The sequence below is a fragment of the Sinocyclocheilus anshuiensis genome, unplaced genomic scaffold (genome assembly GCF_001515605.1).
Source record: "Sinocyclocheilus anshuiensis isolate Anshui unplaced genomic scaffold, SAMN03320099.WGS_v1.1 scaffold694, whole genome shotgun sequence".
NCBI lineage: Eukaryota > Metazoa > Chordata > Actinopteri > Cypriniformes > Cyprinidae > Sinocyclocheilus > Sinocyclocheilus anshuiensis.
Window position 1 is genome coordinate 421,993 of NW_015542477.1, and position 26,100 is coordinate 448,092.

The 26,100-nt window shown below is 36.1% G+C and overlaps 3 protein-coding genes and 1 long non-coding RNA gene across 4 annotated transcripts in view; all 4 read right to left on the reverse strand.

Moving 5' to 3' along the window:
• The window catches only part of LOC107693916 (T-lymphoma invasion and metastasis-inducing protein 1-like), a 65,319-nt gene extending 53,121 nt beyond the window's left edge, over nucleotides 1-12,198 (reverse strand). The window contains exon 1 of the mRNA XM_016493458.1: nucleotides 12,045-12,198. The gene's annotated coding sequence lies outside the window, so the exon portion shown is untranslated. The remainder of the gene's footprint in view (nucleotides 1-12,044) is intronic.
• Nucleotides 12,199-13,636: 1,438 nt separating this feature from the next.
• Nucleotides 13,637-14,613, reverse strand: LOC107693918 (uncharacterized). The gene is made up of 3 exons (XR_001634807.1): nucleotides 14,277-14,613; nucleotides 13,950-14,046; nucleotides 13,637-13,694 (listed from the first exon to the last, which is right to left on the reverse strand). It is a non-coding gene; the product is annotated as an uncharacterized LOC107693918 (long non-coding RNA).
• A 2,486-nt stretch (nucleotides 14,614-17,099) lies between these two features.
• On the reverse strand, nucleotides 17,100-22,233 carry sod1 (superoxide dismutase 1, soluble). Its single transcript, XM_016493460.1, has 5 exons — nucleotides 22,063-22,233; nucleotides 20,271-20,367; nucleotides 20,067-20,136; nucleotides 17,546-17,663; nucleotides 17,100-17,461 (listed from the first exon to the last, which is right to left on the reverse strand). Exons 1-5 carry the CDS (start codon nucleotides 22,141-22,143, stop codon nucleotides 17,354-17,356), a joined length of 474 nt encoding a protein of 157 aa, XP_016348946.1. The 5' UTR covers nucleotides 22,144-22,233; the 3' UTR covers nucleotides 17,100-17,353.
• Nucleotides 22,234-23,495: 1,262 nt separating this feature from the next.
• Nucleotides 23,496-26,100, reverse strand: part of LOC107693920 (splicing factor, arginine/serine-rich 15-like) — a 16,947-nt gene continuing 14,342 nt past the window's right edge. Inside the window, exon 21 of the mRNA XM_016493465.1 lies at nucleotides 23,496-24,466. Coding sequence (XP_016348951.1) covers nucleotides 24,040-24,466 — 427 coding nt within the window. The 3' untranslated portion in view covers nucleotides 23,496-24,039. The remainder of the gene's footprint in view (nucleotides 24,467-26,100) is intronic.

Sequence of the window (26,100 nt, forward strand, 5' to 3'; positions counted from 1 at the left end):
GGGTAGGGGCGTGTTTGTTTTGGTGATTTCAAATGTCAACATTGGCTACCAGAAATCGCTTACCCCACCTTTAACCTCTTCCGTGAAGCCTTGGGTAAAAAATCTGGGTGTTATTTTTGATGATGGCTTAAAATTTGACAAACAGATAAATATGGTGGTCAAGTCCTGCTTTTTTCAGCTTCGACTTCTAGCGAAAGTAAAACCTATTTTGTCTAGTAAAAATTTTGAAAAAGTAATTCATGCTTTTATTACATCTAGATTAGACTACTGCAACTCGCTGTATTTTGGGATTGGTCAGTCAGCCCTATCCCGCTTGCAGATAGTTCTAAATGCAGCTGCAAGGCTTTTAACGAGTACCAAAAAATGGAATCATATATCACCAGTTTTACGTTCTCTGCACTGGTTGCCCGTGCGCTATCGAGTTAATTTTTAAATTCTTCTCTTAGTGTTTAAATCATTAAACGGTTTGGCCCCTGCTTATTTATCTGATTTATTGACTGAACATTGGCCCTTCTTGTCATACTACTGCGTCAGACCTACGCCGTAGGCTATGCGTCGGTTTTCATTTATACTTCTGCGTCGACGTGCAATTACACATGCAGACCGCTAGTCTGCAGTGTCCACGGGCATGTTGCTGGTGTAACCCACAGTATCAAGGCAAAGGCCGAAGAAGAAGCAGCTTGTCGGAGAAGCAGTCGTGACGGCGGCAAATAATTTATTTACAACTACAAAAAGGAGACGACAACGGAACTGGAGAAGATAGCACTCTTATAATCTCCACAAAGACTTGTACCATGGCAAAACAACATTGTTTGTCGCGGACAACTAAGTGATGTATAATGCTATGTTGTATAATAAATGATAATACACTTGTTATGGCTTGAAAATACTTTAATTGTACTTTTATGGTGGTTTTGAATTATTTTTAATGTTCGAACTCTCCAGTCCCCATTTATTGAAAATGCATGGAAAAGAGTGACTAGTATAGCCTATAATAAAGGGCATTACAATATACATAAGAATTTAGAGATTTTAAAGGAACATGCATCATTGCAAGACACCTGAAAGTGTGGATTCTACTGAAATCCATCTTATAACTGCTTCAGTACTTCACCGACCGTGAGAGCCGAACATGTTTGTGCAAGGAGAAGGGCGTGGAGAATTAGATGATGTCCCGTACTGCTTTTCATCACCTAAACTTCCCCTCAGAACAAAGCTGACACACCTTCACTCCTCGGGCTGTTGGTGACATTCACACAACAAACAGGCTTTAAGGAATCACAATGACGTTTGTATCTGACACACAAGAAGTGAATAGAATTTAAGTTTGGTGATGATTTACCCACAAGCACAAGTTCTTCCCTAAGCACAAGTGAATTCTGCTAATCCATTGGCTGTATATCAGTCACTGCTGACTGGCCGACTGCCACACTACAGTGATACGATTACAGAAGCCATGAGCATGTTTAGACAAAGCATACAGAATAACGAGTCAAGGTGTGAGATGCTCCACCTGTATGCTGTTCTCCAGTGTCTCGCACATTGTCAGTCAGATCATAGGTCTATTATTCTCCAACCCTCTCACAAACACTCACATTCTCAAATACACATACGTAACTGCTTTCACAACTTCAGTACAAAGTTATTCCTGATCAAGAAACAACATGATATACTTTATGAAATAAGATTTTTTTTTTGAGACCAAAAATCAGCATATCAGAATGATTTCTGAATACCCCAAATGAAGTCTATAGACCCAAAAGTCTTGCTTTTGTTCATATATTAAATGTGTGTGTACTCTTGACTAAAGTCTACTGCTTGTGGTCTATATATTTCCAACATGAGACTTATGGCTGATAAAAAATCGAATTGTGTTTTCACAGACAAGTAAGCTGAAGCTTCCCGTCAGATGGTTTTAATCAGAATTCTCAAACGGAAAGAAAAGAAGCTACTATAAGAAAACGTCATACACAATAGAGCAGGTAAGACTGCCATTCTCTGACCTTCACTGACTCAAACTCTGATAAAAGGTGCAGGCGGCTGAAGGGGATAGAAAAACTACATTAAGAATCAGTTTAAGATGACGGGGGGAGATTGAGAGAGTAAAAGAGAAAAATGGTGAAAGGAAAGAGGGAATGATAGAAGAATCCCCCCCACCTCTCTGTCCCTTTGTGCAGTTGTGCATTTATTATTTATCTTTAATGTTTCTTATACAGTATACACACACAGTTAGGTCCATATTTGGACACAGGCACAATTTTTTATTTTAGCAGCTGACCAAAACATATTCAAGTTACAGTTGTATAGTGAATATGGGCTTAAAGTGCATACTCAGAGCTTTAATTGGAGGGTATTCCCATCAAAATTGGAGGAAAGGTTAAGGAATTACAGCTCTTTAATATGTACCTCCCCTCTTTATCAAGGGAACATAAACTCAAATACATACAGAGGGAAGGGTTCTAGCAGACCAATCACAGCACCTGCGCTCCGCGTAGAATTGACGTGCTGTTACATTTCTGGAGAGGTGCACATCAGTGAGCACGTGTGCTACGCACTATCTACGACGTAGCTACGGCGTAGTTTTGACACAGAAGTATAAATCAGCCTTTAGAGACAAGTAAAGAGTGACAAATACAGAGTAATCAAGCTGGTTGTAACTCTGGTAAAGTGTCTCTGGGTCAGGCTTAAGATGAGGGCGGCTGTGTGGCCAGGATTCTCATGATTGGGAGGGACAGATTTAGAGCATTTCACACAGATCAGTGAGTATGACAAAACCTACGTCTGAAGTGATGTGCTGGATAAAAGGTTAAGGAATTACAGCTCTTTAATATGTACCTCCCCTCTTTATCAAGGGAACATAAGTAAATGGCTATTTTTTCATTATTTCTACATCTATTAAGCAGTTAAAAGGTCTGGAGTTGATTCTAAGTGAGCCATTTGCTGTCAACCAACATCATGCGGTCAAAGGAATTCTTCATACAAATGAAACAGACAATTGTTAGGCTTCAAAAACAAAACAAATCCATCAGAGAGACAGCAGTTTGGTCAACAGGTTGGTATATTCTGAGAAAAAAATAATGCACTGGTGAGCTCAGCAACATGAAAAAGCCTGGACGTCCACAGAGGACAACAGTGGTGGATGATTGGAGAATCCTCTCCATGGTAAAGAAAAACCCTTTCACAACATCCAGCCAAGAGTAAAGAGTGACAAATACAGAGTAATCAAGCTGGTTGTAACTCTGGTAAAGTGTCTCTGGGTCAGGCTTAAGATGAGGGCGGCTGTGTGGCCAGGATTCTCATGATTGGGAGGGACAGATTTAGAGCATTTCACACAGATCAGTGAGTATGACAAAACCTACGTCTATAGTGACGTGCTGGATGAAGGGGAGGAGAAAGAGAGTAAGAAAGAACAATATTTAAAATCAACTACATTTCTAGACTTACATAGGCTTTACACAGACTCATAATCTCCTGGCCAGATCTATTTTCTACTCTATTTTAAGAAAGAAAGCCAGAACGAAAGACCACAATAATTTGTTCAAAATTTTATGATTTACTGTGTATACACACACACACACACACACACACTATATATTATAAATAAACTTCTATATAAATATTATAAATTTACTTCTATATATTCAGACTTACAACTATATAACTATCTGATTTACATTTATATATTCAGATTCTATATAATTATTTCCTGTTTGGTGCTTCATAAATATATATATATATATATATATATATATATATATATATATATATAGTGGATGATTGGAGAATCCTCTCCATGGTAAAGAAAAACCCTTTCACAACATCCAGCCAAGTGAAGAACACTCTTCAGGAGGTAGGTTTGTCGCTGTCAAAGTCTACAATTAAGAGAAGACTTCACGAGAACAAATACAGAGGGATCACCACAAGGTGCAAACAAGGCCAGATTAGAATTTGCCAAAAAACATCTAAAAAAGCCAGACCACTTCTGGAAAAGCATTCTTTGGACGGCTGAAACTAGATCAACCTGTACCAGAATGACGGGAAGAAAAAAGTATGGAGAAGGCTTGAAACACGTGAAATGGATTAAAGTTGATAGGGCGGTGCTTCATAGTACAAATGGACGATGACCCAAAGCATACAGCAAAAGCAACCCAGGAGTTTTTGAAGGTAAAAAAAAATGGAATATCCTGTAATGGCCAAGTCAATCTCCTGATTACAACCCGATTGAGAATGCATTTCACTTGCTGAAGACAAAACTAAAGTTTTATTGAATATTAAAAACATAATAAAAAGAAATATAAAAAAATAAGAAAAATAAGAAACAAAATGATGCATCATGTTTTTAATTATTATTTATTATTAGTATATCTAATTTATTTTCATATTCATATTCATTTTTTGTTTTATATTTTATTAATAATATTAATGTTTAATTTGAACTTAAATTACACATCATGATGTTTCTTTTTTATTTTTAATATAAAGGTTTTATTTAATATAAAAGTACTTCCATAATTTAAATTTGGCTACCAGATGTGATCTCAGACTTTTGTAAAACATTAGTGTGTGAGATTTGTGTGTCCATATCTAGATCTTATTCTATATCTAGTTCCTCTTTCACCTTCTTTCCCGTAAGCCACACACCTGCTAACATTATCGGCTCTCTTATCTCTAACGGACTCTGCAGCGTGAAAGTGAGGTCACACTTAAATATAGGACATATATATATAACATGAGACAACTCCCTCATAATCCACACACATACACACATACACAAATACATGCTGAAACAGCACACAAAGCTGAAGGTTTTGGGACTAAATGTCTCAACTAAACTGCCTGTGGACCCTACAAACCTGCCAGTACCCTCTTTACAATTACACAGACCACACATAAGGGTAGATCACGTCATCATTTGTGCGATAAACTCCACTGCTCTGCCCGCAGCAAGGTTGGCACGGTCAGCCTGAAGCTACAGAGGCCACCTGGATAAACAAATGAATAAATCATCTCAAGAACACCTGTGACTACAGCCACAGAGCGGCTACAGGGATTCTGAATCACAGCATGAATTCTAAAAACAGAAACAACTTATTAAAAGAGTTTATCATCACGGAGAACATGAAACATGACAGGAAGATGTGCCATTTGGCATTTCCCCCTCTTTATTTATGGGTATGACGCTGTTATATTACATAATATAGGCCTGTAAGTATTTTATTTTCAGTGGCCAGTGAAAAAGGAACCTGAAATAAATTTTTGGTTCCTTGTTAGACAGTAAGGATGAGAAAAAATATACAAACGCAAATGAATGTTTCATTCTCTGATAAAAGACAGAGTGTGACGTCCCAGGATGTGACTTATCAACTGATAAAAATGATCTGTGCAAACAAAGTCCCTCAGAACATTAAGGAAAAATAATCTATGATATAAGAACACACAGAGAGAAGAATAAAGACTTTTTATCTTGTCTATGACGATTTTTGTACAAACAAACCCTCTGTGATGTATATACATCGACATTTTGTTAGGTTTAAATTCCACACAGGAACATTTAATCACAGATTAACATGGAAAACATGGAATTATTTAACTTAAAATTTCTATTCATAACACAATAACAGCTTTTTATGTTGTTCTATGTCAAACACCATATCTGGGATGCTTTTTTTCCCATTCAAATTCATTCAAATTTGTCATCAGTAAAAACAGTAATATTGTGAAATATTATTACAATGTAAAATAACAGTTTTCTATTGAATATATTTTGAAATGTAATTTATTCCTGTGATGCAAAGTTGAATTTTCAGCATCATTACTCCAGTCTTAAGTGTTACATGATCTTCCGGAAACCATTGTAATATGCTGATTTGCTGCTCAAGAAGCATTTATTATTATCAGCGTTGAAAAAAAATGAATTTTTACTGTCACTTTTGATCAATTTAATGCATTCTTGCTAAATAAAAGAACAGATTTCTTTAAAAAAAAAATTTTTTTATTAAATTCAAGCATTTAAGCCTTTAGATCAAAACATTTTAAGATCATAAGAAACAAATTCAAGGTGGAAATTTAGGATTAATTCTGTCTAAATCTGGCAACAGCAAAGACAAGACGACAACTACACAAAGAAAGAAAATTATTACATTTCTAATATATGATTGTGCATATTTAAGGAGTGTAGCTGAAAATGCAAGAATAATATTCATAAGCAAATTGTACATTCCCTCACATTACCGCATATTAGTTGCAACTTTATAGGCAGAGTGATTTCTCACGAATTACACAAGCTCCAGTTAAGCTCAGCAAAGCAAAGCTGATGGGCATCTTCTGACCAGACATGCTAATGCAAGAACACTGCTACATTATTACATCTGACAGTAAGCTGAAAATGTGGGCCAAGTCTATTGAGGGCAGGAAACCACTGGTTTCATGGGTCTTCCTTCTCTGGGAGATGTATTATGAATGGGATGAGTGTGACAACCAACAAAGGGATAGATGGAATGTGTGTTTAGATGTGGAAGAAGAAAAACAGAAAAACTGTGGAGGATGAAAAATGAAATTCAGGGAGAGGACAGACAGAGAGGTGGATAATGGAGAAGAAGGGAAGGGAGGGCAGGTGGAGAGAACGAGACAAAAAAGGAGAGAGCGGTGCGGAGGTGACCCGGGCTGCACTCATTAGGCTGGATGCCCATACGGAGTGTCCAAGTGCTGAGATTCTCTCCAATTTACATCAAAGCCCTGGGACACAAGTCCAGGCACCAAATTGAGTCAAACGTTCAAGTGATGCAGAAAAAGAGAGGCCTGGCCAACTGGGGTTGAGAAAGAATTCATTACGAAAACACACACACGCCAAGATGGGCTTGTGGGACTTGACCAAACAACATCACAGAGCAATTTGTTCTAAAATTGAAATATGCAAACCTAATCAAAATGAATATGAGGGCCTGGTTGACTTTGATTGAGGTCTTCAGTGTGACGTCTGTTAATCTGTGGGAAATGTTGTGTGTACGGCACGCTCTCTGTCTGCTTGATGTAGGAGTCTTGTAATTTGCACGCTGACAGCTTACTGCCTGCCGGATGGATTATGGAATTTTATATGGAATATTCTGTAATTAGAGGGTACTGTACACTGTAAGAAAACAAAATGTCCTGGAAGAAAATTAACAGTACTTTTCCGTTACTATTAAATACACAATAGTGGTGAAAAGTGACAATTAAGGCATTTCTAATGTTACAAAACACCAAAAAAGCCACAAATCAGCATATTAGAATGGTTTCTTTAGGATAATGTGTCACTGAAGACTGCAGTAATGATGCTGAAAATTCAGCATTTCATTCATTTTAAAAATAGAAAACAGCTGTTTTAAATTATAATAATTGTTCCGATATTACTGTTTTTACTGTATTTTCAATTAAATAAATGCAGCCTTGGTGAGCATAAAAGACTTCTTTCAAAAACATTTAAAAAACATTTGACCAAAACTTTTGAAGTGTAATGAATAAAACAAACCATGCTCTTAAATACCATTTCCACATACATATTCATAAATGAAGACCAACATAACAGGTGATAAGTCAGACCCAGCAGTGAATAAAGCTAACTTGAATGAATACATAAACATGTCAATTCAGTCTGTGATTCATAGAGGCTGAATCAACACTGTAAATTTGAAAATCTTCAAAATAGCATCGACAGCCAACACTGCTTCAGATATTTTGATTTTTGGTTAGTCACAGAATATCGGTGAATTCTGTAACTGAATAATAGGGCCCGAGACTTTATAGTAATAATAGTCACATATCTGCCTGCAGCACAATATAAATGCTTCTTCACTCCTGAATCATTCTGAGATGATAACACAAAAAGCTCATCTGAGAGTAGACTGAATCTTCCAATGACAAAAGCTCAGTGTGACTGGGCAGTCAGAGAGAGGAGACTCTGTATTAAAATGAAGAATAACAGCTGAATCAGGTGGTAAATTAAAAATCGTGTCATTTATCAGGATAATCAATAAATCTGGGGCTGCTGGTGTTATGAATGTGATATGGGCAGTGTATCACAATGCCACAACGCCAAGTGACTTCCTAGCTGTCTAAATGATAAATGATGATTGACTTGTACTTTTGAGCAATTCTACCCCCAGAATTATAGCTAGCACCAAAGCAGGCATACAGTTCCTATCTACAGTTGCTTTTGCAGATTTATCTGATCTGCCTTTGAAATCAGGCTGGTGGTGAAACAGAGCACTTGTAACTTAAGTAGAATCTATCTGAGAGTCTAGCCTGCAAGGACTGTACATTTATCCAAGCATCTTTCATCATTGTTACTGGAACACAGCACAATAGCTCTGCTCTAGTTTCATGCCTGCACAACACAAAACACAAATACAAGTGCTCCGAGATATAGAGCATGCAAATCAAATCAAAAGCGATGTGGCAGCGCTAGAGCAGTCCGCCCCTGGCGTCTCTCTCACTTCCTTTTTCTCTGCTGTCCTCACTCTCTCCCTCTTTCATTCCATACTGTGAATCTCTTATTTCCAGGTCAGGCAGAAAGGATGTGATCTGTCTCTAATTCCTCTCATATACTTCTACTTGTCTCTGTATAATAGCTAACTGGATATGAAATGTGTGTTAAATTCTCACTCAAGCACACACACTTTTCAGGGTTGTGCAGCATTCGGTATTGAATTATAAATGTCTTGATCTTTAAACAAAATTCCAAAATTTGAATTGTAATTGTAATTAAAATGCTGATTTTTTGTGTGAAATTAATTGCCTATAAACAGCATACACACAACATTTTCAATATATTAAAAAGACATTATTATTAATAATATTGATAATGATATTAATACAGTATGTTAATAAGTCATTTTAATAATTTTTAAAAAATATTTTCAAAAATCATCTCAAGAAATTTGTATATAATTTATATACATTTCATTATGTTTACTTTAATAATAAATATACTTTAATTTAATAAATAAATAGTTTATAAATATGCATAATCAGTTCAAATTAATGGTGCATTTATTTTTGGCACATTAAATGTGATTAAATTAATTAAATACTGTGTGTCAGAGCTGAGTTTTGAATATTGTCTGTAATAACAAACAGAGATAAACACTCTCACAGGCACACAAACCCACATAATACAAAGCGACTGAAATCCCATCAAAACTACTTAGAGTTGAAGAGATGCTTAAGCATCATTTTGATGAGGACAGCAGAAAAGGGGCATGAAGAGGGAGAGATGGAGAGAAAGTGGGGGATTAAAACATCAGAAGGTAAAACTTCCTCCCAGACTGATGTCCTGTCCCAAAGGAAAGAAAAAAAAGAATAATCCCTCCCTTAAAAGGACAGCCTGCACTTTTACCACCCACAGAGTGCTACACACACACACACACACACACACACACACACACACACACACACAGTAGCTGAGTAAGCAAACGTATGAACTCTTCCCAGTTTGTTTGTCCTAAAGATACCTCAAGGTGCTGATCTAGGCCCAGACTTCAATAAATAAAGCCAGAATGACAGTTTTTATAGACCAACCACAGCATTATTCTGAGATCTGAGTTTACCAACATGTATCTATTTTTATATTCCTTTAAAGGTCTATACCAGAATATTTCTGTATTTTATTCAGAAAATGTTGAAGTTTTATTTTACATTTCTGTCTGATGTTTTAATTAGCATTTAATTTTCAATTTCCTATTAAATTTTGTATTTTATTTCATTTGATGTTATTTGATTTTATTATTTTATTTTAATATATTTTATATGTAATTTCAGAATTTCGTAATAACAACATTTCACAATAATTAAATAATTATTGTAATTATTAGTATAATAATTATTACTACTAAACTAATAAAAACATCTGTTAGCCTATCCCAAACATTACACTGAACTTTTAATGTTTTCAGAAATAAATAAAGAAATTTCAAGCCTCTTTGCAGTTTTAAATTTTGTTCTTTCATGTTGTTTAATTTTAGATTTTTATTTCATTATCTTTTTTATTCTTATTTCATTCAATATTTATTTTTTGTTGTTGTTGCTATTTTACATAATATTTTTGTTATTTTATGTTGTTTTATTTGTTATTTTATATTTTAATTCATTTTATACTTTATATTTATTTTTTAAAATTTCATTTTGTTTTATTTGATTTCATTTCACTTTGTATTTAATATATTTGATTTGATTTGATTTGATCAGGGATATGACTCAGGCCAGACTCATGCCACAGCTCTAATGATTTCAGGTTTTACTACACTTGTGCAGGCCATTTGTTCTCTACAAAGATAGCAAATCCTGCCCACCACACACAGAGAGCTATAAAAGAAGTAACTCACCCTACTTCAACAGCAGACATTGCTGAAAGATCAGCTGAGGAATAACTAGTGATACAGTTGGCACAAATCTTGAAGAATAACCTCTGCTCCTTGAGATCTGACCCGAGTATACTGCAGAATAATTCAAAATCAGTCAGAAGATCACACATCTCATGCACAAAAAAATCCACAGACAGACAGTCTGCAAGGGCAAATGAGGACAAATCCAATAAAGAAGACTAGCAGCTGTATTATGCAGTTAAACAGAGCTGCGTTTGCATGCTTCATTAAGATGCTGAGAGTTATCAGAGATAACACACACACACACACCCGTGGCTTTGTCCAATCACCCCTGCACTCTCTAAAATCCCACCCACTCTCTCATTTGCCTCCAGGTGTTCATTTCTTTCTCAGTACGCCCCCCATTCCAATTAATGACTCTAATTGCATCCCCTGTCTAACGAGCTCAGAGAAAAAGAAAGGACTGTTTTTACCAACTCTATAATAACCTTAACCTAGAAGCAGAGGTCAGGAATGAAAACTGCCTCTGGTATGACGCTCCAACCTGATAATAAAAAACACGCAACCCTAAAGCAACTGCACTTAGTAAGAGGACGACAAGTCAGTGATTGCTTGCACATGTTAAAAGATATTGACACAGAAAATATTTGGGTATCTCACAAAGGTTATCCAGAACATGCACAGGTCAAAAACTCAAAAGACAAAATAATAATAATAATAATAATAATAATAATAATAATAATAATTATTTATATAGTAATACTACTACTACTACTAATAATAATTATTGTTGTTTGTTGTAGTTATTGTTATTATCATTATTTTTAAAAAAGAGCCTATTTTTAGTCTCTATTTTGATTTTTTTGTTGTTGTTGTAACATAGTTTTTGTGACAATTAAGATAATTACCCCTGAAATAAAATAAAATATAAAATAAAATAATTAAACTAAATTAAATCAATTTGTCCAGATGCCCTATATAATATTAAAAATAAGAAAACAAACGTTTTTAATAATAAAATCTATGGCATTTTTAATAAACATAAACAAAATCAATACAACACAAAATAAATGACATAAAAAAATTTGTGCTGATTTTATTATATATTTTAATATCATATATCAGCATAAACATTTTATTTAACATCTGAACGTGTTGTACTGCATTTAATTTATTCACACACACTGTAATATGTGGCCTATAGTATTAAACTACAAATATAAAATATTTATATTTATTTATTATTTTTAATATATATTTTTACACACGTGTATATATATATATATATAATTTTTTTTAAATACATTTACTTTTATTTTATTTTCATTAATATTTAATTATATATTTTCATATATTTCATTTATTTTTAAGAATTACTTTAAATTTAAAATAAAATTTTCATTTAAATGTAACTTTTAAAATATGCCTTTTATTTTACCTAAGATTACATGTTATATGTACAATATAAAAAAAAAATTGCTGTTTCATGTGAAAATGTTTCACACACACATCAAAGGAGCAAAACAAAACCCATTTATCACATTACAGACTTCTGCATTGGATATCAATTGAAAATGTAAAAAAATGAATCAGGTTAAATAAATGTTTTTTCCTACATTTTTGTCTACTTTTACTGATGGTGTTGAAAACTACACAAAGAATAAAAAAGGAAGGAGCTCAACTCACCGCAGCACATATCCAGGTGTAAACACGCTGCTTTCTTCCTCAGTCTGATCCCCCTGTAGCCACACCTGTAACAGTCATTTGCATGTGCGTTAGCATTTGAATTAGACATTTAAATAACGGCTGTTTAAAGAAGCTAATCCTCAACCCCACAGGATGCTAATAAGAAAATGTGAAAGTGATTTGTGTAGCAACATTGATGTGAGCTTGGCCAAGTACATTCTGAACTTATTATCTTGAGTAATAACCCTGAGCAGCCTTTTTATTCCACTTCCTGTTTACACTACGGTGGGAATGTCCCACAAACTGACAATCTTTCAGTCACACTCCTCTTGTGGCTGCGGTTTACGACTGAGCAAGCTGGACAGCGTTTTATCATCAGAGAGGAAAAAATATGGATTATATTTATTCTGAAGTCTGATTCCAGTTTAAAACCTTGGAGGGGTCTTTAACATAGAAATCTAGCGATATATTGATCTGCTTGGCTATTGTATTGATTGATTGATTGGCAAAGGTCAGTTTACAACAGGGATCAGTTCCTGTCTGCATGTTTGTCCCATCACTACAGGGTCAAAGGTCAAACTCTATAGTTGCCGCAGTGAGAACTGCAGAGCAAGACTTCAATAAGATAATAAGTAGTAACAAATAAGCATTATTCCTTTGATGGCAGGCCAAATTAAACATCGTAACATTTTGAGGTCATAAAACTAGTTAAAGACTATACACACACACTGACAAACATTATCACAAAAGCAAAATACAAAAAGCTACATTAAAACACATTGATTTATACAATAAACAATAGATAAAACAATAGATTTATACCTCAAAATATGATAATGCGCAAAGATGCACACATGTCTGAGGCCACCAGTCAAAATAATTGTAATTTGCATTTCTTTAATTCACTACATTTTACTTTCATAATACAATATCATATTTTTCAAATTAAGTTTTTATGCATTTAAATATGAGCCTGATAGTGAATATTTTTAAGCTTTGCACTTTTTTTTATTTTATATCACAAAATTCATGTTTTAATCTTTTCAAAATGTAAATAATTTCAGCTTTAAATCAGATTTTGAATTGGATTTTCAAAGTGTCCTCAAAACATTCGAATTCCATTTAATTTGTCCAAGTATATATATTTCTTTACTTAATATTTTCCTTCAAGCACACTGATCTAACAAGGTCATAAAATTAAGAGCATATGTTAGTGATTCCACTTGATCTGTGGAGCAAAGAGGTCACACACACACTTAAATATGTTTTATGGCATGTTCATTCAAATAGACTCTCATGCCCAGATGCTCAGAAACACTTTAAAGTACAAAAAATATATATATATATCACATGTGGGATGGAATGAATGTGATCTGAGTCAACTCACTATCGAGAAGAGTCGTTGAACTCCGAAGGGTTACGGGTGCAATAAAAGTCCGTCTGTTTTATGTGTCCTATCACTTTTCTTCTGCCATAACCTGATAGCTGAGCAGAGAGGAAACTTTCTCAGGCAGTAAAACGTGACTGAACTCCAGTGAAAGTGGACCACACTGCGATCCTCCATCCTCAGACATCACAGGCGCAGATTATTTCACGGTTCTGGCTGAATAACACAAATACCTGGGGGGCAAAGTTCTGGTCTGGAGGATTCTGGAGACACAAGAGAGCATTCAGTGACCCCTGGCTTTTAGTATGAGGGCCATGTATGGCATCTGACCTCTAGCATTGGTTTAAAAATATCCCCAGACTGAAGATAGCCGTTACAGTATACTGTAAAAATGAGAAGATACATTTGGGTTTCCTCAGGTTGAACTGGAGGAACCCTCTGGAGAACTTCTGGCAACTTCTGAAGCTGTCAAATATCCTATTGTATGCTGAAGAAACTTCGCTATGTAAATCAAGTACCTCAAATAATTTCCCTTAGGGTTCCTGGAATGTTGACAGTATTGGAGAAACTTCCATCTTGTAAGTTCCTCAGAAAACAACCATTCTGAGAGGGCACCTAGAAGGTTTTGAACATATCAATACATTCCACAAGAGATTAAATTAATATTTAATAATTCAATAATGGACTAGACATAACCTAGGATTAACAGAGTCAGGTTTAACTAAACAAAAGCATTTCAATTATTACAAACCAAGAAGAAGTTTCAAAGAGATGGGACAAGATAAAAAGTGGGAAAACTGTAAAGCCAAACCCAGAAACAAGGGCTAAAAAGTCAATAAAATCACCTTAAGTTCTTTGACGCGTAAAGAGCCCTTATGTAACATTAACATCGAACCAAAACATCCCCTTAGATTCGCGCTCGCCTCCCACAGTGATCCAGGACATCTGGCCTTGTTGCTAGGAAACAGAGGTCCGAACAACCGCTCAGGTGGACAGAATTAGTTTAAAAATGATTTAAAGACACAGACACCAGCAGATAAACTTTAAAAACAGATCCGGCCAGATCAAAATGTTTCCTCAATTGCTGAATTAAATTGGGCTCAGTAAGATTTTTTTAAAGAAATGTAATACTTTGATTTAGTAAGAATAATGCATTAACCAAAAGTGACAGTAAAGGCATTTATACACCTTACTTTTCCCGTTAGAGCGGGCGTGGCCATTTGTAAATTTTATGTGCGATGCTTCCGGTCTCATCCGCTTCCAGCTGTACAAAACAGCTGGTTTTGCTGCTTGATATTGCAAACTGATGTGTTTTACCATATTATTTTAATGTATTATCTTAATTATAAACAAACTGGTTTGGAGTGCAAACAGTTTTCGCGTTTACTGTTATTCTTATCGTTATTTCCCTATAGCAGCTAACGAACCAGAAGTCTCGCACATTCATAGAAAACGGCTTACTTCCGCGTTAAAAAATAAGGTGGATAATATTATAAATTATATCTGTATCAAATAAACTATGCTCTTTAAACTCTATTCAACATTGATAATAATAAGAAATGTTTCTTAAGCATTAAATCAGCAGACCAGACTGATATCTGAAGGATCATGTGACAAAAGACCAGAGTAATGATGTAGAAAATTCTATTTGTCTGTTTGAAAAAGACAGTGATTTATGTTTGCTTATGAATTCTTGTTGAAGCAAGTATGCTTTAAGATTTTAAGAGGGAACTTTTTGGGTTTAGACTAAATTTCTACTACTACACCTCAAGCTAAGCTTTTATACAACCAAAACAATAATTACCCCCAAGCATGTGCTTGAGCAAGTCAAAAGAGGAAAATATATGTGGTTTTCATGCATGTTTGCCATCTGTGCCAAATACACAAGATGGTCAAAGTCGCAGTAGCCTATTCTGTACAATCTCACATACAAAGTCAGTCTTTATAGGTGCCACTGTAAAGTCTGGCCATCCAGCCCACCCAGATGATGAAAGGTTTTGAAGCATTCATTAGAGTGGGGATGCTTTGTGTAAGACACAAGACCTTGTTAGTGTGTGTTGACATTATGAGAGGCCTAGGACTTGTGCTCTGGTGGGACAGGCGGCTCCTTCATTATTCATGATTCGCCTTGCTGATACTATTTATACCAGCGTTTTGACGCATCACGCTCTAGTGATTCTGTCTGCTTCTGGAAATTTGTCCATGTGAGGACCATGATTGTACTTCCTCAATGCATTTTAAGGCCTTTGTGCTGCTGCACCTGTAATAAAAGAGGGCAGAGAAACGTATTACTCACAATAAATTACATCAGAAATAATTTATCACATAATTGTCCTATTTTTATTCCTGTCTGGATTGAATGCATCGGCGTAAAAATGTGCCATTAAATAAGCATAGGGTAGGAAATGTACAAACTGTAAAATACAATAAAGACAGAAAAGACCAAGTTTCTACATTTTAACATCAAAAACACTTGTATTTTGGGTGCAAATTTGGTTGGTATTTGAACTGTGAAACTCATTTGTGGGTCTTTGCAGGTCTTGGTTCTCTGGGGAATCTCATTTTCTCTGGAGAGGAAACTGGAAATGCCAAGTTTCTTCACATGGGAGGCTGCCCCATTAAAAGAGAAAGAGGTTTTGGAGCATGTAATTTCAGCAGCAGTCCGCTGGCCATCTGCGAAAGCTGGCCTGCACCGGGCGCAGCTGTTTAATAGCAGTTTCAAATATAGAGTCAGATGTCAAGGGCGAGACCACCCATTTTAAAATCATATTCATAGAACAACAATGACTCCCAACTCAGAGGGATTATACTGATATATTAATGATTGGAAAAATATCTTAAAAGCCTAAGGTTGGTTGGTCTATGCTGGTCTCTCAGCCTGGCCAACCTAGGCATAGCTGGTCACAGAGACTGACTAGCTAAAGAGCGCACTCTAAAAATTCTAAATTCTTAAAAAGCAAACGCATAAGGTGTTATGAAGTAATAATTCAAGTAAGCAATATCATAAGTACGCACTCCTTATTTCAAAAGCATAGCAAACTTCCTAAAATTGCTTTCGTTAAGGTACTTTTAGGTCTGATACGTGGTAACGCTAGAAAAGTCTGCCATCTAGTGGTGTATTCTCAGCAACGACTTCTCTTGTGGCTAGACCCGTCAAACATTCCTTACAAACATTTACACTATGGTAACCACGGTTTCCAAAATACCATAGCTACTACATGAAAACACAACAAAAATTGATCTTCTTCCAACAGTAAGCAGCTTTCAAACTTTTTGATGACAGAGGAAAGTTGTATTGTAGTAAAAAAATGTTACCATGGCAAATTCTTTCAGGCTTTCTGAGACAAAAATATTATATTTGATCCCATAAACAGCAGTGTTATTATTTTAGTATTACTTTATATGCTAATATATCTCTTTTTTAATATTTTCAATTAACTTATTTTTATGTTTTGAGATGTTTTAATTTTAGTTTTAATAATTGTGTGTGCTTCTGGCATTTTTATTACTTTTTAAATACATTTTTAGTTAGTTTTCAGTTACCATCAAAGATTTGTATTATTTTTTTTATTACAACAACATTGAATAGAATCAGGTTTAATACTATACCTGCACAATTTATTTTTTCCCCATCACAGCCCAAAAGTGTAGTTCATAAAGACACACACATTTCCAGTCTGCTCAATCTTTATTGAATAAAGCAGAGATCAGAGGAAACAAACATCACTTTGTAGCTGTAAGAAGGCAGATAGTGCCCACATAGTAGTGTATGGAAAAACATGGCTAAAGTATAATTCCTTAAACATTAACTTTAACTAGCAAAAATAGAGATCATAATCGTCACTGGGCTAAGTGCTTACGGAAGGGGGATCCACATTGGTCACCATTATTTCAAAGCTAAGTCTTTGATTAGAGCTGGACTTCACTGAGTGATGCCTATAACACCACAGGCCAGACGACCTCCAGCGTTGCCAGTTTTAAGACTTTCATCATTGCCTCCTTTACCCAAGTCATCCTCTTTCTCATGGATCTAGAGCAGAATATACACAATTAAGTCAGCTGGTTTGTGCTATTAGATATGCAGCTGATTATAAATCCAGAGTTGTTTTCTTACCACCATGGTCCTCCCAATGACGGAGTGTTCCCCTAAAAGGGTCACCATTTCATCCACAATGTCAATTTTTGCAACACCATTGTCACCAGCTATCACGTTACCAAGGTCTCCGACATGTCTGTGGGACACAGAACATTACAGTAATAAAAACACATTTGCTAGAACTCGGCTGCTTGAAATTACACTGAAAAGGTTACCTTTTACAGGTACACTGTTTACATTTAGAAAAAATTAAATAAGAAATTAGGTCTGCATGATCCTAGAAAATAACTGGCAGGGCAGTTTCTATGTTATATATTGCGATACAGACATTTTCTTGTCTAAAGATGGCTTTTACAGTTATATTTGGAAAAAATCAATTAATCTATCTAAAATGACTGGGGTGACTCATCTCCATAGAAAATTTAAATCATTAAAAAAAAAAAAGCTGAAAAACTCAGTAGACTATTTTTGAGGGTAAACCATCCTTCAGGCCTGAATGACTTTGGAAAACTGGACATATTTGAGTGTTCAACAATAGAATATGTTCTTTATTAAAAACAAACTCAAACCATAAAGTTAACAGAGCTTTAAAATAATATTTTAATAGTCCTTTCCACTTGAATTTTGACAGAATACATTCTTACTGTATTTGATCCATTCAGTGACTATAAAATTACGATTTTTATTGTGAATATCATTAAATAAAAAATATGAATCAAAGCAAGAAATATTAGGGCTGGGTTTTGACTCAAATTCTGATTCACAAGCTTGCTCCATTCAAACAATATCAGGGACATTACATGACAAATTTTCTCAAGGAAAAAAAAAACTCAACTAATGCTGTAAAATATACACGAGAGTCAGCTGGTACTACATTACTAAAATACTGAAGGTTAAAATTAACTGACTTGTATACAAAAGCTTAAATTACACTCAGTGAAGTTTTTTTTAAATAAAAGTTACAATTACATAATTATATTTCTACCTCAATTCGTTTTTTGAAATATAAACATTTAAATGATGGCTGTCATAAAAACTCGACGGATTTATTCAAACGTAAATCACCCAACGAGTTTATAGTCACCGATGTAAGAAAAAAAATTTTTCCCTGAGGTTTTGTTTTAACATACCTTTGGATTTCTTTCAAGTTTATTTCGTGCTGAAACTGGTATTAAAGTGAAGGAAATGATCAGTTCACGTGTGCTTCGTGCTGCCGCTTCTCTTGAACCGAGGCGCTACAGCGATCTGTCACTCCACATTAAACGGCACCAAAACGGCATTTATTGTTTGAACACAGAATGGACAGAATTTGAAATCTAAGACTTTGTTTCATATCAAAAGTAACCAAGCTTATTGCCATTTTTTTGTGCTATAATGTTCCGTTCATTTAACTGAAAACAGGTTAGACTAATGGATTCTTGGGATTTAAGAATCGATATCGTTTCATAAAAATGAGAATCGATTAAAATTGGGAAACCAATATTTTTTTTACCCAGCCCTAAGAAATATATACCAACAAACTATTGCTCAGTAAAATATAATGCCCTTAAAAGCGTAAAATGTACTCGTTTTAATTTGATCTCAAAGTTCAATATAGTCAATAATGAAGGGTTTGGATTCAAACGTAAATCACCCAACGAGTTTATAGTCACCAAATTTTCCCTGAGGTTTTGTTTTAACATACCTTTGGATTTCTTTCAAGTTTATTTCGTGCTGAAACTGGTATTAAAGTGAAGGAAATGATCAGTTCACGTGTGCTTCGTGCTGCCGCTTCTCTTGAACCGAGGCGCTACAGCGATCTGTCACTCCACATTAAACGGCACCAAAACGGCATTTATTGTTTGAACACAGAATGGACAGAATTTGAAATCTAAGACTTTGTTTCATATCAAAAGTAACCAAGCTTATTGCCATTTTTTTGTGCTATAATGTTCCGTTCATTTAACTGAAAACAGGTTAGACTAATGGATTCTTGGGATTTAAGAATCGATATCGTTTCATAAAAATGAGAATCGATTAAAATTGGGAAACCAATATTTTTTTTACCCAGCCCTAAGAAATATATACCAACAAACTATTGCTCAGTAAAATATAATGCCCTTAAAAGCGTAAAATTTACTCGTTTTAATTTGATCTCAAAGTTCAATATAGTCAATAATGAAGGGTTTGGGACTGTTTTGCCATCAACGTTTTTAAGTTGTCATTTACTGTGGATTCAAAATAATCATCACATTTATAGCTCAGTTGATTAACTCCTGTAAATAACTGAGTAACCACAAATGAGATGAACAGGACAGCTAACAGACAAATTATTATAGTCCTCTGTGCTCTTTGAACATTGCAATATCTTACTGAATACAAAAGTAATAGAACACTATTTAAGAAGTACTGCTCTTTAGATATATGACAACTTTGTGGGCAGGTAGAGTTTTACTGTGACCTATACCACGAATAGATCATAAAAATTAGCTTTTCACCAAATATAGAGATTAGGAAACACGTAAAGGGGTCGTGCCATACAGCACACTGCTAAACTCACCTGACACCATCAGTTGGTCCACCGTGAGTTTCATCGTGAGGGTTGAAGTGCGGACCTGCACTGATGCAGCCTGTGAGGAAACAAAATGGTTTATGTCTGTGTTCAAAATAAAGACATATCTAGGGGTTTAAGGTAAAAGTCATCAGTCGTAATGGGATTAAGCTGTACTTTAAGGTCAGTGACAGGAGTAATAACGGTGCTTACCGTTTGTGTTGTCTCCAAAAGCATGGACATGGAAACCATGCTTTCCTGGAGTAAGGCCAGTGATTTCACCTGAGAGCTTCACTGGAGACCCGTCATTCTAAAACAAACAGATCACTCATTTGGTCGATGATGGTTTCATATCACTTCAAACAACAGAAGCATTTACTGTTTGGCATTGTGAATGGTGCAAACAACACCAAAGTCATGGGTTTGATTACCAGGGAATGCAGGAACTGATCAAATGTATACCTGCAATGTAATGCAAGTGAAATAAAATCACCTGCCAAATGCTTAAATGTAAATACTTGACAGGGTTTCTGCAGGTTTTATAAAGGTAAATTTAAAACTTTAAGATCAAGAATATGTCAGGAATAAATTGAAGGGAGCACAATATGTTGGGAAGCACACAATGAGTAAATGTATGTCTGGGAAGCACACAATGAGCTGCTTTAGCAACAATTCAAAGCTTGAAAACAACTTTAAAGGGGTCCTATTATGCTTTTTCACTTTTTCAACTTTACTTAGTCTGTAATGTTGCTGTCTGAGCATAAAAATTATCTGCAAAGTTACAAAGTTAACTTCAAAAGGAGATATTTTATTTAACAGAAATCACTTTTTTGAAAACATTTTTTAATAGCTTAAGGCTTGGATAGATCTGCTCACAACTGATAGAACGGAAATAATTTTTACTTTATCTACTAAACACACTGTAACAAATAATGTTCTTCCTCAGTGTTTTTGTCTTGTTTTCCAGTGCAAATGTCTAAATATTTGTAAATCAAGATACATGGAAAATGGCAAGATAAGAAATCTTGTTTTCCGATGAAGTGAGATTATGATTAAAACAAGAACAAATAGCCCATCTAAAAAAAGTAGGTCAAAAAGCTTAACTCAAAAAGAAAAAAGTTTTTATATTCCATTGACATATTTGCTCATGTTTTAATCAAACTCAATTTCTCAGTTCATATCTTCATTTTGCATCTCAAGGAAATATTGATTAAAGGATGTTTAGAATTTTTTTCAATGCATGTAACATTTAATGCCATGGTTATGAATAAGGCTGCTCAAGATTTAATTAGTGAAAGGGCAAATTAAGACGTTCAGGACATTTTTGAAAGTCGCCCAAGTATATAAATATTATCAGATTTACGACGGCAATGAAATGCTTTTACACCAGTAACGTTACAGTTTGAGGCTTTGCCAGCATTTAAAGTGTGCCTTGATCGCTGTCCTATTTGGCAATTTTGACAGCAAACAAAAAGAGACAGAGAAGCATGACTCTGCAAACTTGTCCCTTCTAGTTATAATTTCATGAGAATGTCAAGGTGAAGTCGATGACACCACAGTCTGCCACCAAACGCTTCAGAACGCTGCAAACGCATAACAGTTTCATCATTGGCATGCATGCGTGCGTGCAAATAATCAGCATGGGTGAGCACGGGGGCGCATACTAAACGCAGACCTGCCATCGTATCAAAGGTCATTGCTGAGCCGCTTTTAACGGTTCTAACGCATTTATGCAATGTAACATTGTACAGAAGTCAGTCAACAAGTGAAATGTATAACAGGCCACTGTAGTTTAATATCAAATTTGGTCATCAATATCTGCATGAGATTAGCACAGCTAATCCCATGCAACTGCATAAGCATGTCAAGCTAATGCGTGGACTCCTAAATTATGGAGTACATAATATGCCATGCTGCGCGCCGTTAGCTGCAGGCTAGCTCGCTGCTCTCCCGCTGCTACAGGAACGTCATAACAAACGCCGCAAAAAATATCACCTTTTTTTACCTCTTGCTCGAAATAAACAGTGCCGGTCACTTCCCCGGTGCCTTTAAGTACACAAACTGCCTTCTTCTTCTTCACCACCATGCTGTCTTTGAACTAAGCAAACTGTAAAGTTGTGACTGAAAGTGAAAGAAATGGAGAGTGTTTGATGAGAGAGGAGGCGCGTGAGCCGAGCTGTCCAATCAGGTGGCAGAAGAGACCCGTCGGCGGTGATTGGGTCAGTCTGGCGTGTCACGCTATCATACGGAAGTGACGTGTTGTCCTTATATTATGCACAAATTCTAGACTTCTTTTTTTTATGAAGGAAATTAAATATCTTACGTCGTTAAAATGGTCTAAGAGTAAAAAGCTTTAAAAACATCTGTTTCGAAATCATCTTTCTATTTTTAGTGAGGATGTAATTTTAAAAAAAATTATTTTATTGCTTTTAATTATCCATTTTTTGTGGTTTATTTGTTTCTCATTGTACTTGTTACAGTATGTAGTAGTTTTAGATTTAAAAATGTTTCAAAGAAAGGAGAAAAACGTCTTCTATATGCATTATAGCACAACATCTACAGTAAAGGCAAATACATATTTACAGTGAATGAGTGTTTCCTTCAAATTATTATACTTATATACCAACCTCTTAAACGTTCTAATGTATTATGCTCATATAGAAAAGATATTGCAATTGATAAATCAAAGAACATGGTTGTCACTTTGACCTTGACATAGTCACATGCTGTCCTCTAATTCCACAGTCAGGACCCATTCATATAGATATACTGTAGATGTCCTATTCAAACCATGACAAATGTTTTGGAAGTAGAGTCACAAGATAAATACCACAATATGGTTGTATATGAAAAAAAAATTATTTTATTGCTTTTAATTATCCATTTTTTGTGGTTTATTTGTTTCTCATTGTAGTTGTTACAGTATGTAGTAGTTTTAGATTTAAAAATGTTTCAAAGAAAGGAGAAAAACGTCTTCTATATGCATTATAGCACAACATCTACAGTAAAGGCAAATACATATTTACAGTGAATGAGTGTTTCCTTCAAATTATTATACTTATATACCAACCTCTTAAACGTTCTAATGTATTATGCTCATATAGAAAAGATATTGCAATTGATAAATCAAAGAACATGGTTGTCACTTTGACCTTGACATAGTCACATGCTGTCCTCTAATTCCACAGTCAGGACCCATTCATATAGATATACTGTAGATGTCCTATTCAAACCATGACAAATGTTTTGGAAGTAGAGTCACAAGATAAATACCACAATATGGTTGTATATGCCATAAGGCCCAGTAAACAGTAATATGTTTATTGATGATTAGCTTTAAACTTGATAACCTTATGACTAGTTTGCACAAATATTTATAAAACACTAGGGTAAATGTTAAAAAGACTGAAACAACTTGCATATTAGTCAGTTCATTCATTTGGTATGAAAATATTTTATTAAAACCAAATTCCTATCGCTGAAATATTTGGAGTTCCTATCTCCAAAAACTTAAAAATTATAAAAACATCTTGTTTTTTTTTTGTATGTTGTAAACATTAAGTTAAAAACATTACAGCAAAAGGGTCTTAATATCTTATTTTAGTCAATGTTTCCATTACTAAAACTAAACAGGGATATCATTGTAAAGTAAAAACCAAAAACGGCCAGTCAAAATCTACAAACATCATTCGAGTAATGTTAGCATATTTACAGCAGAATCATTAATTGTTTCTTTTCCTTATCTTCAGTCTTAATACAACATTCAAGCTTTACTGAGGTGGGACAATAAATTCACAAGGCAACGCTCCACGTTTGCCGAAAGATGCTTTATAAAGTCTGAAAAACTTGGTTTGGGATGAGGAACCAAGCATCATATGCATAAAGCAACCCACAACATTAGACTTTGAGTTCTAGCCAGCAGTATTCAAGATTAGCACTGACATGTGAGAAGCTCATATGGTCTTGACATATAAAGAGGCCTCTATGACTCTTCCGTATGTGTTTGTTCGGCAGTTTTGTTCTCTGCTATAGGTTCTGAGGCTTTAGACTCTGCTGTGGCTGCGGTGGAAGGTGCTGGAACATCGGGCTTGTCTTCAGGAAGTTCTTTAGTAGTGTTTGCACTGGGCTTGTTGGTATTTGCTGCAAGTCTCTCATTGGGTTCCATGCTGGTGAGACCCAGTCGATCGAGTCTATCATCTCGATCCCAGCGTGTGCTCCTCTCTCTGCTTCCTGCAGAGCGCCTCGTCCGTTCTTCACCGTCCCGTCCTCTATCCCGATCCCTCTCTCCATCCGGACTTCTCCTCCAGTCCCTGCGTTCCCTCTCTCGGTCCCATCCGCCTCGTTTTTCCGGCTCCTCGTGCCAGCCTCCAAATCGCACACGACCATCCGGCCTCTCACCGCCACGACCCTCGCCAAAAGGGCGCCGCCCAACGTACCAGTCCTGTACTCGATCTCTGCCCCGCCCTAAACCAGGGCGCTCGCCTCTGAACGGCCTCGCCTCGTGATCATTTGGCCCGTCTGGTCTGGGTCCGCTCGGCCTCATGAAGGGAGGTCCGGGAGGGGGGAAAGGGCCCCTGATGCCATGAGGAGGGGGCGGCATGCCGAAGCCCCCGGGTGGTGGCTCGCGGTGCATCATCTGAGGTGGACCCCTGGGTGGCATCATCTGTGGTGGGATGGGTGGCATGCCAGGTCGAGGAGGTGGAATGGGGAAGCGCTGCATGTGTGGGAGCGGCATCCCTGGGGGCCGCTGGAGAGGCATCATTCCCGGCCTTGAACCTAGAAGACCTGGTGGAGACTGCATGCCCATCCCTGGTGGACCTCCAGGAGGCACCTGGTTTCCTGCGGAGTTAATGATATAACAATGAAATGACTTCACAAAGACACATGAATAAAAAAAACAGCATGACTATATTAAATATATATTTCATAATATTTTGTGATTAATGAGACACAGACACAAATACACACCTGAGTTGAATCCCTCTGTTCCATCGCTGTTGATTCTTGGGCCCATACCTGCTGGATCGTTCGACAGGTCTTCAACTGAGCTGCCAACTACAGCAGAAAAAAATCAGGTCAGATGGGAAATTTGAAGAAACTGAACACTGGTTTACTGGTCAAGCCTATAAAAACAAAATTAGGTAGGGTTTATACAATAAAGTCTGCCCACCTGGAGGCATGCCGATACCTGCTGCAGGTGGAGGAGGCCCAGTGGCGCCCAGAGGCGGCATGGCACCCGGGGGGAGAAATCCTGAAACAAAGAATAATGTGTTAGTAACTGGTACAATACTTCTCTGAAAACAAAACATCTATCCTCCTGATAACACGCTTAATAACATTGTGTCATTAGTATTTCTGTACCTGGTGGCATCTGCATGGGGTTAAAGCCTGGCCGTATGAAGGGACCTGGGGGTGGGGGAACCCCAGGTGGGAAAGAGGGGGGTGGGATGTTCAGGGGTCCTGGGAATCCTGGAGGTGGGACACTGACTGCTCCCATTGGCTGGACAGGAGGAACCTGAAGAAGAACAAAAGAAGGAAAAATGAATAAATAGGACCAAATCTAAAAACTTTAGGAAGAGGAACCAGGGCAATATGAGTTACCTGCATAGGTACTATAGTCGGGCTCTCCTCCACTTTTCCCACCTCAGGCCTGCCGTTCTGAGACTCTTCAGCCTTCTCCAGCTCAATCTGAGAGCTTCTCCATTCTGTGCAGGAACATGCAAACAATAAGTTACAATGTGAGCTCAATGCCTAGACAAATTATTAACAACTGGTTGCAATAGTTACCTGGTGCAAGAGTATCAGGGTCCAGCATCCCTCCTTCTCTAAACACATCGAGGTCCTCCATCTTTACTTTGGACCATGGTATATAGGATACACCCAACTCCACATCCCAATACTGCTTGAATTCAGCCTTGATGCCCTTATTCAAAGCCCAGGCAATCTGGAAAATACAGTTATATAATAATTGTGAAAAAATACCAATAATACTGTTCAAAAGATTTAAGTCATTAAGATTTTTAAAAGATATTAATACTGTATG

Coding starts and splice junctions, on each gene's coding strand:
- sod1 (XM_016493460.1), bottom strand. CDS start 22,143: ATGGTGGTGAAGAAGAAGAAGGCAGTTTGTGTACTTAAAGGCACCGGG. Junction 20,137..20,270: donor TTTTGGAGACAACACAAACG/GTAAGCACCGTT, acceptor GTTTCCTCACAG/GCTGCATCAGTGCAGGTCCG. Junction 17,664..20,066: donor GGACCAACTGATGGTGTCAG/GTGAGTTTAGCA, acceptor TGTGTCCCACAG/ACATGTCGGAGACCTTGGTA.